At 36.5% G+C, this 11,301-nt stretch overlaps 1 protein-coding gene across 1 annotated transcript; it reads left to right on the top strand.

Annotated features, from left to right (window-relative positions):
- The first annotated feature begins 922 nt into the window (after positions 1-922).
- On the top strand, positions 923-1,834 carry LOC121406894 (elongation of very long chain fatty acids protein 6-like). The gene has a single exon (XM_041597765.1). It carries the CDS (start codon positions 923-925, stop codon positions 1,832-1,834), a length of 912 nt encoding a protein of 303 aa, XP_041453699.1.
- Positions 1,835-11,301: the final 9,467 nt, after the last annotated feature.

Genomic DNA, 11,301 nt, shown 5'->3' on the forward strand with positions numbered 1-11,301 from the left:
GTACTTTTGGCATGCCAGTATATTAATATTTTCAGCTAATAAAGATATATGTGTATGTTTACGCAATTATTCCCCCATAAAAAGTTCCACAATAGTATGTAGCTTGATTACCATGTCATTTATAATAAAATAGATTTTAATATTGGTGCCTTTTAATGTGACCACCTTTTCATGCATGTGGATATATTCTCCCAACTCACTTCTACTAAGTATCCGTTTTGAGTTTTTGTGGTCAATTAGTAACCGACGCCTACATTTACATTTTAGGGGGAATTTAATTTTATGTACTTTTGAAAAATAAAAAAATAGGCATGATAAAACTTTGATGAATATTTTTTTCATAATATCTCTCTAATACTTCTTACAATTATTTTCCATGATAGTATTTGCTTGATATTTTATATATATTTTTGCTGATTTTTTTTTTATTTACCTATTAAAGAATGGACGAACCTCAACGATACCATATACGGCAGGCAGGACTCCTACACATTTTACACGAATGGGTGGGGCATGCTTGCTTTCGATCCTTTGCAAGTTCCCGCATATATCGCATGCGGATACTTCTGCGGATATTCTCAGTTAGGGGGCCTAATTGGTACGCGATAGGCTAACGTGTTGAACATTATTTTACCAGTGTTTATCCGGTAGCAACTAATGCTTTATATTCAACCCGGTAGAAGATACTACAATCAAGATACATAAACGCTTACATCTGCCAATCCTTAAATAATTTGTAGTTAAATTGTGTCTTCATAGACATTCTTCATACTCATACTCATAGCCAGACAAGTGAGAGAGGCGGGCAGCGCTGTTGTTGGGCGTATCAAGTTCGAGGGGAGTCGGCCTACCACTACTACCACCAAACGATTTTTGTACTTCGTTGAATATCTGGCTCCGTTTTTTATTCTTCCATACCGTCATGTTAGACAGATTGCCAGCCAAGTTTCAGCAGACTTATTTCTGGTTCGAAGAAGATTTTGAGCACGGCCCGTACTCGTCATGGATGGCAAAATACTGGCACTGGTCAATGTACATCAGCATCGCCTATGTGGTGATCATCTTCGGGCTGCAGCGCTTCATGCGAGACAGGCCTCCCTTCGATCTCCGCAGACCCCTGATACTATGGTCCGCTAGCCTCTCCGTCTTCAGCATCGTCTGTGCCTTCCGACTCGCTCAGGAGTTTGTCATGTATGCACGGGACTATGGATGGAAAGCAACCATGTGTGATGACCGATATGGCATGGATGGGGTCAATGGCTTTTGGTCTATGTTATTCGTTTGGAGTAAGCTTCCGGAACTTGGTGACACGCTCTTTATCGTTCTTCGCAAACAACCTCTCATTTTCCTCCACTGGTATCACCACATCACCGTTTTCGTGTATGCATGGTACAGCTATCCTCTCATGTTGGCCCCCGGACGCTACTTCGTTGATCTCAATGCCCTTGTACATGCCTTCATGTATACCTACTATGCCCTCAAAGCATCTCGCCTTGTTCGTATACCTCGTCAAATCAACGTCTGCCTTACTTTAATCCAAACCTCCCAGATGGTCGTCGGATGCGTCATCAACACCCTGGCGTGGAAGTTTAGATCGCAAGGGGAGTTTTGCTCGACGACAGACAACAATATCAGGGTGTCGTTACTCATGTACTTTTCGTATTTCATCCTCTTTGCTCATTACTTCTATAAAACCTACTTTGTGAAGAAGGCCCCCCGAAAGCAAAAGGAGGTGCAGAACGGTGTTCATCAAAACGGTGTTCATATCAATGGTGCACATCAAAATGGCAAATCTCATTATAGCAATGGAAAAGCATCGCTCAAGACGGATTAAAGTAAATGCAACCCACTGGTTGACTTCCTATGTACTGTTGCAGAGATCTTTCAAAATGTATGTTAGTGCCATAATACATGTGTAGACTACGTAGTATATTATGAGATTATTGATTACCATATATATGGCTTCTAGTTGAAATGTAAAATATTTTTAAGGATGCCTGGTAATAAAATGTTCTCAAATTTGAAAAGAAACCAGTAGAGAGTATACATGTAGGTGTACAGTGTATGCATGTAAACAATTTTTACACCTGTTCACAACTATTGAATATATGACTACCTATGTACATGGTAGTGAATGTACATGTAGGGAGAGTAAAAGGTTTCCACTTTGCCTTAAAATTTTAGAGATTTTAGCCATCTGAAAGAATGAAGCTGGTATTTTGTACTTTTGGTTGAATCTTTAGATTTTCAGAACAGTGATGATTGCCTCAAATGACTCACCTTAGGTACACGTAGAAGCGAGGGTTCTGTTGGATACTGAATTTGTGCTAGACAGGACCTTTCTTGAGCTATGAAAAACATAGTTTTAAGCTCTTTGAAAATCCAACCTATTGATATAGGGTTTGATGAAGCTCCGAGAATGCACTATTAGCAATGAAATGGGAGTACATGAGTATTAATCTGTTCTGTAGATGGAAGAATGTGCAGTTTGCTGACTCAGATTGAGAAGATCCCATAGCACACACCCACCCTATAATCTCAACACCAAAGAAGGCCAATTGAGTATGGAAATAATCCCTGTCAAAGGGGGTCAAGTTGAGAAAAATTGCCAGACCACTTAAACTTAAAGGCTTCCTGTTACGTGCAAAGTTGCCACTAAATGGTCCTTTTCTATGGACACTTATTTTTGATTAGCCCCTTTCTGGAGAAAAGCTTGATATACCATTAAGTAATAACATTATGGTAGTGGGAATGTTTACAAAAGATTTGCGATGATTGTGATCACATGCAAGGGCCATGTGTTTATTATGTTCCTGACAAAATGCTTTCAGTTCCTGAGTTCCTTGTACTTTTATAGGATGAGTGTCTCAGACATGATAGAGGGTGGGAGACTGGGAGGGTTGTGTGGGGCTGGCTTCTCTTGGCACTTCTCTTTTCTCTGGCAGTAAATTGAAATACATTTTAATGATATCTACTATTATGTTTGAGTATAGGAGCCTGCAGATATCCATATCACTCGAAACACAAAACCATATAAATGCATACCTTTATTCTTCAAGTACCCAGTACCGGGGTATTAACCAAAAGAACTTTTCTTCCAGAGATCCATGTACATGTACATGTTTTGGATGGATCGACAATTTGATGTATTTATGCCATGTTAACATGTGTCTACTCTATTAAGATGTAGTAAATGTTATTATTTTTAAAATTATCATCATCATCATTTTTATTATTATTATCATTTTAGTTGTTGCATCTAGGCAAGTTGGGATCTACTTATGAGGCTTATTCAGGCCAACCATATTTTATAATCATTTATGTGTTGTAACAGCTGCTACAGCTGCATATGGTTCATCTCAAGCCTTATTCGTAAACACAAAGTGTACAATCATGTATGTAATTCATGATGTGATCTGTTTACAACTTGTAAACCATTTTCAAAAAGCCAGACTGAGTCTTTGCATAGTTTGATCATTGTTCTTTATTTTCAATGCAAAAAACAAAACAAAAACAGCTCAGTCATAATCTGTAACATTGCTTGGCTTGATTTTAAGTTAGATGTGTAGCATAATAGGGCTTACTATGAGATAAAGAATATGTTTTATATTTTCTTGACAAATTTAATCTAGCAATGTCATACCTTGAACCATGTCCAATCAAGCATATTTTAATATCAAATTATGTGCAAAAAATGTTATACTAAATTATTTTTATACAATCATGTTATGCAGAGTCTATACATGTGCACAATTGCACATAGTTCTACTAAATATAGATTTCATTGGTTTTTTTGTGGGGGGGGTTACATTTATAAAGATTGGCCTTTCCCCAACCTTGTGCCTGAATATGTATTTTGAATTCTTGTCTCAAGATTTCAAAAGAGCAAGTGAAAGAATAACACCTTGAACTAATATTTGCAAGAAAAAACCTCACAGACACCCATAGTGACCTTACATATTATTCTATACATGTACTGAAACCAGCCAGCATTAGGTAAAGAACTGGAAAGGAGACAAAGGCTTCAATACTGTGGCTTGTACATCCTGTGTTGTCTTATCAAAATTAATCATTGCTTACTTACGTCGCCATTGTAGGTTTTATGATAGCATTATCTCATCATAATTGCCTTTTGTGCGTATCTACACAAGTATTTGACATGGCACGAGTCAACTGCACCCATATGGATAGACAATGCTGCAAGTAAAGTAGTATGTTAAAGGAAACCAAAACCCAAGAAGAGAAGCAATCTTATTGGAAAGAGTAAAATGAGAGGAAGAATTTAAAAAAAGTTTCATCAAAATCGGTTATGAAATAAGCAAGTTATGGACGATTAAAAAGTCTTGTTGTACTTACTATGTGGATCCTCAAATTGGCAAACGTGCTTCAAAATGGCTGACTTGTGGACAACTCTCCATTTGTTTTGTACACATATTTTCAGATTTTCCGCTTTATTTTACATATTTCACATTATCTCCTCCTGACCTTGACATACTATGGTGTGGATTATATTTTCCCATGACATATGTTGTGCTTAGAAGGAGGCAAGATGCAATTTGAAAGATAATTAGGGAAATCTGAAAATTTGTGTACAAAACAAATGGAGAGTTGTCCACAAATATCAGCCATTTTGAAGCATGTTTGCCAATTTGAGGATGCCCATAGAAAGTACAACAAGAGTTTTCAAATTCCCATAACTTATTTCGTAACCGATTTTGATAAAACTTTGTTTTAATTGTTCCTCTCATTTTACTCTTTCTAATGTGATTGCTTCTCTTCTTGGGTTTTGGTTTCCTTTAAGTTAGGCCATGTGTTAACTGTATGGTGGTGGGAGTCATTCTTTGCACAAAACCAAACAGCACTTAAGATTATATCTTGATGACTGGATAGCACAATCTACGAACAGTACATATGGACATGTGGTGTGGCTTGTGTGCAAAGTTAAATGAGTTCTGTGCTGTAAAAAGAGGGCAAATGAAATTTTAAAAGAAATATCTTCCAATTTTTTCATTGCCAATTTAAAATTCCACTTTCAAGGGTTTCTGAACTGCAAGGATGTATATCAGTTAGTGAATATCCTGCCAGAGGCCCTACATGTTCTACGATAAATACCTTGAACCATCCAAAATATATTGTGAAATTATTTTTAAAAACGCTGATGGTATGCCCGCCCTATTAAATCTCTTTCTAAAGAACAGGACTGCGTGTACTTTGGAACCTTGCAGTTGATGTTATTACATGTATTCAATTTCTAATAAATTCTTGGCAAATATTGTATCTTTGTTTGTATAAATGATCCATTCAAAGTGACCAAAATGTTGCATCCTGAGTACCTGGGTTTAAGATGATCCTGGAACTATGGGTTTAAGATCCTGGCTGGAACTATACTTGTGTAGTTTGGCTCTTGAGCTGGTACTGTTCAAAGTGGCTGCAGCATATTAGCCTATAACTCACCTGCAGACTGCAATACATAGTGTGTATTCAGGTTTTTTTCTTCTTTTTTAGGACAATTTTGAGCTTATCAAAATAGGCCAGAGGATTGTTCCCTACGTGAACCATAGAGATACAGTTTGTATCGCTATGGACATGGTATCACGCATAGGCCTTTGAACATGTACATGTACTAGTCTTCAGGCACAGACCCTTGGGTTTCACAATTCACATTTTGTACAGTAGTGCATAATGCAGAGTCTGAAATAGTGAGACTACTTTCACTATTCTGTGGCTGGCTCTCCCAAGGAAAGCTAGGCATCTAGTCTTTACTCTAGACATGGTATAGCTCCATGGTCAAAGTGTCAAACTTGAGCCAGTGCTTGCAGACTAGGCCTGTATGTAAAGTAATTCAGTTTATTTTCCTTTAGAATGCTGAGTGATCGGAATTCCATTCCTGCTCACAGTTATGTTTGGCTGGATAAAGCAATCTGCTCCGCAATTTATCATTAATTCACCGTCAAAGGGAACCCTTGAACGCTTCACTGATTTCACTGTGTAAATCCAGGACGTTTACCTACATGTACGTGTACACTATTGGCAAAAGTATGGGTAGAATTACCAGATGTATGTATGAATAGCAGAGGAGGAAAATGATCTTATTTTTCTGTTGAGTCGGGTCAGTGCAGTAAAATCACTAGAAATATGTTCTACATACCAAGTGCTGGTACTCCTTGGTTCTTTACCATAGTACCGGTAAACAAACTCTGGTTGCATTCAATCAAATCAAGGAGGTATGAATTTCCTCGATCAAATTTTGACTTGCTCATTTTGTCTATTGAAATTCGAAGCTCAACATGAAAGGCAGAAAAGATGCGTTGGGAAAGGTGATTCTGCACAACCACGATATAGATGTACAGTATCATGATTTTACATTACTCATGACTATATTTAGATACCGAAACTTTTATGTGAGGATCAAATTTCCCATTTTGAGTGACATGTTGATTTGTAGTGGTAGTCTTGTCTATGATGTTTTAAAGTCCATGTCTAGTGCAAGTTACATTTGGAATAATCTTCGTTTTGTATGTACCACTACCAGGTATCCTTGATAGATCAATAGACCCTGCAGTATGGCAGGCACACATGAAGACCTGTATCCATACAGGACTTTATTCTCTATTGGGACTTGGGGGGATTCCCCAATCCTGGAAAATCACTTGTGGTTTCTGTGGAGGTTTTTTGCATGGATCCATGATCATTTATTTATGTAGGGCCTACATTTAGGCATGTTGAATGCACAGTAGCGATCAGCACCAGGGATGAAAATTACCTTCAGACTCGAGATCTTGTCCATTCATAGAGCTATTAACAGAATAGCTCCATGGTCCATTGGTTGTATGCTGTAGCCTGTGCATTGGATGATGATTCCAAAACTGGCTGTGATTTGTTCACAGTTGAACAAAATTGGACAAACAGATCAATGATAGTACGAGAAAGTGCAATTCTTATCAGAGACTCCAAAAGTTATTTTCTGTTGGTGATTAAAAATGTTGAAACTGTATAAAATCATCTATCTACTGACTCATAAATTGAGTGATGCATTTATGTAGGCCTAGTTGTACCTTGGGTGGTACATGTAGGCCTATGTATGTCTTAAAATGAATAAATCACTGGAACCAATGTTTTCTCCTAGTTCCCTTGCCCCGGGGACCCCGACACGTCTTCAGGCTGCCGCAGTAACTAGTCCCCCAACATTCTTGTTATGTGCATGCATTTCATTTTATTTTTCACGATGTGTGTAGACCTGTGTGTCTCAAATGCACACTAGATTACTATGATAGGATATCTTATACGAAAATTTCAAAGCGCAGCTCATACTCCACAAATATCTGTGAGCTTCTGTTTTTTTATATCTGAAATAATATCTTTAGGGCAAGTACATGTACACTTTTAGGAAGAGAAGTGTTGTACATGTAATTCCATGAAACCGAGTGTTTGCATACCTTTCATGGTCCGTTTGAGTTGGAGCTCTATGGTTTCACTTTGTATTTCATAATTGCATGTGGGGTAGATTCCGGTAGAGAAGGAAAAGATAATTTTCATATTCCAGGATGTACTCATTTTGAAGCAGGACAGATTGAGTTTGATCACAATAACCACACCTGCCTGCATATTGTGCATACACTCCAGGCCTTTAGATTTTTTTTCTTCCGAAGTCACACAACAATTGATTTTTAAAAGGTTTTCAACAAACCTATGTCTAGTTGTTCCATCTACATGTCAAGGCAGTGATTTTGTTCTATACTTTAGTGGTGTGCAAATCTTTTATATTGCAAGCTATGGATCATGTTAAATCTTTGATATTTAGGGGGTCAATTAGTTCAAATTATTGTTGATTTCAATTATTGATTAGACTAATATGACTCGATGATGGAGAGAAATAATTTGATCACATTTTTACCAAGGTGCTAGGCCATTGTCAAACCGTTGAAACTATAAAAATAACACCAGTTATATCAAATGAATATACATGAGCTCACAGAACCAGCACTGATGAAATATCACCGGCTGCAGTGTCATTTAATACCAAGGAGTGCTACAACATGGTGTAGTGTCAATCAGTGTGGTCCTACAAATGATGATGGGAAGTGTTAAATTCAACACCTAATGTGTTAAATATACTGAACACTGTACTTGCAGTGTAGAAAAGGGGTCAAATTTCCCACTGCTCCTTAATATAGTATTATGTACCAAATGACACAATGTATTGGGCCTTTGAAACTTATGATATGTATTTCGGGTAATGTATTTGGGGTAAATTGCAATAGCCCCAGTGCCTTGTTAGTACATTGATCGGTATTAGACTAAAAGAAGATGAAGTTATGAGACTGAGTTGATATTGTACATGTAACCTGACTGGGTGTTAAGCTGTGCAGGAGTTGATAGATGAAGGGCATACATATATATCCACAGCAAAGAAATCAATAATTGAATACTACTAGACTCATCCTACATCACCTCATCACTGTTAATATACCACCAAGTCCAAGGGCATCATATGATTGGCAAATTAACTCTTCATGGAAGATCACGCCACAAGTGCCATTGGTTTATCAATAATTTGAAGATAATGATACTTGTGAGAGGGTTTGTCTATAGATACAAGTTGGCCGGCATATACACTGTAATACAAATTATTATTTCATGATAATTCAAGTGGGCTTACTGTTTCATATTAAAATCCCCAAAGATTTGCACGCGTTGCTCTAACTGATGCGACATACTAAGGACATACACTCGTGATGTACAATGGTGGAGTCTGTAATGCTCCAGATCAGCACAATGTTTTGGGGGTTTATAGGCGAGGGTAATATTTTTTTTTGTTTTTGCATAAAATCAGATCCTTTTGACAGTATGGTTGATCATGCTCACTATATAATGAATTGTACTACTCATAACAACAATATGTGTGGATTTTTTTTTTTAATTGGTACATTGTCAAATTAAAGGTTGAAAGTGAAGGGTTTGGTGCAGACATTCTGTTACAAATAAAAAAGGAGGTATGAACATTGAGGGGTGGCTTGCTAGGATATTCCAACAAATAAATATTTCTATCAGTGTCGCCAGGCAATGCAAGCTACGCATTTCTCAAGGATGTGGGTCATAAATCACTTGGCCTGTTTTTTTTTCAACACTTCCTTGACTTGACTGCTAGCATATAACCTCCAAGATATCAGTGGTCACCATATGCCAATTTCCCTCATAAACTTTTAATCACCATGACTTGCAAAAAAATATGTGTAATAGATGTTATTCTGACCTTTATAGTGGTATGATTGTTATTTTGTAGGATCTATGAATGATATAGTGGAATGAGGAGTCAAATCTGGCCAACCGATCACCAAGGCCTCCTCCCCCCCCCCCCCCCCAATCACTTTCAATGCTTTCATTCACTCTTGTTCGGAAATGCTACCTGGTATTTTTATTGGTAATTTGTGCCTGGATTGTAAACTAATACCGGTAAACCAATGTGAAAGAAAATTTATTGTAATCCCCTAATAAACATTCCTATTTCCTGCTAACATAGGGCTTACATACGTGTACAGGGGCATCGTGAATCGTGAAGGCAGATTTTGAGAACTAAGTTATGATATGAAGCAAAAAAGAATGAGCATGGTGATATATATAGGAATGCATGAGAGTCTTGTTTGCTCAGTACAGTCCTGAACTTTTACCTGGTTAAGGTGGGTGTACTGTTGTGATCATTGAAATAAGTACATGTATTTAAGGCCTGAATACGTTATCATAATTTACACGTATTGTGGTCTAGTGGGCATGAAAGCGTATTTCATCCGAATGTATCACGATTATCCAAGTTTGGATAATCATGATACATTGGGATAAAATATGTTTGGATTCCAAGGTAACATGCGTTGAGTCATTAAATACGTAATGACAAATAAAGCTGGTTTGTATTACTTGTTCTGTATCCAGTAACAATACATGTATGTGGATAAACCAATGAAATGCCTGCATCGAAGTGTGCAAAATATTTTATATCGGCGGTTTCATTGTACACTGTAACTGCTTTATATGTGTGTTACAATGTAAGTACATGTAGGTATGCATTGTTTTCTGTGTCAAAGTCAAACCACATTCTTCCTCATATACAAGTATTATACTTCATTTTCTCCTACAAATATCTGTGTTGATTCATAATGATTAAGTATGAAATACTTACATGTACTATTCAAGTGTGAAACATGTACAAAAAATCAAGAATTAGATTCTCATGTACATGTAAAATATATTACAAAATTTGTGCTATTTTGAATGATTTTCTAAAAGATTTTTATACTAAATGTTTGATCTTGCAGTTTGATTGGCCTTGCCCCAAAAGATGCCAGGGGCAGTATTTTCACCCTAAAAAAAATTGTGAATCAGAATTTATTATGTACATGCAAATTTATTATTGATATTGACAAAATGTGCAAATGAATTGATTATGCAAGAAAATGTTCAATACTTTGTAGTTCACAGTGATTCCTCATCTTACTTTATTCTGTAAGATTGTAGCCTTTTAAGATCATTTTTTTTTTTCATATTTATTTTTCCTTTGTATTGTTGAATGCATGTGATCTTGCTCTTTGAAGTCTGCTTATAATGAGGAGATTGTGAATTATACATTCCAAAAGCTGTTGCAGATTTATGACAAAAGCAAGATTTATTTTGTATTTGTGTTTCATTATTTTTATACTGAGTTTACTTAAATGGATACTTGTATGTTTGAATTGGAATATGGCATTACAAAATCGAGTCAATAAAGGAATGGAAATGGGATGTTTCAGAAAGCTTTCCACGATGTTTTGCATGACTTCATACTAACTTGAATACGAAGGGCAAGATTTTCCAAGAATGAAGATGATTGATTGTATAATTTCATTGAATGATTTTTATAGTTACTTTTACCTGAATGGTTGATTGAATAGCCTTTCAAGTCATTTATTGTCCAGTCAATCAAGCGCTAATCAAGATCATTGTCACATGTGCATTTGCTTCAAAACCGTCAGAACTGTTTTCATGTGAACATTTGTGTTCTGCTGCACACATGATGGTCTGTCTTAAAACAATATTTATGTAATACTAGTATACTACATTAAAGGGGTACTCCAGGCTGACAATAATATGATTTTAACATAACAAGAAAAAAAAAAATAATTGAAATCAGACAAGGGATAACAAAGTTATGGCATTTTAATGATTTGCATTATCTGGTGAAACAGTTCTAGGCATGTCTGCATGAATATTCAATAAGCAAACTGATGATGTCATACCCCTTCTTGTTCTTTTGTATTTTATTATATAAAA

The sequence above is a fragment of the Lytechinus variegatus genome, chromosome 2 (genome assembly GCF_018143015.1).
Source record: "Lytechinus variegatus isolate NC3 chromosome 2, Lvar_3.0, whole genome shotgun sequence".
NCBI classification, from domain to species: Eukaryota; Metazoa; Echinodermata; class Echinoidea; order Temnopleuroida; family Toxopneustidae; genus Lytechinus; species Lytechinus variegatus.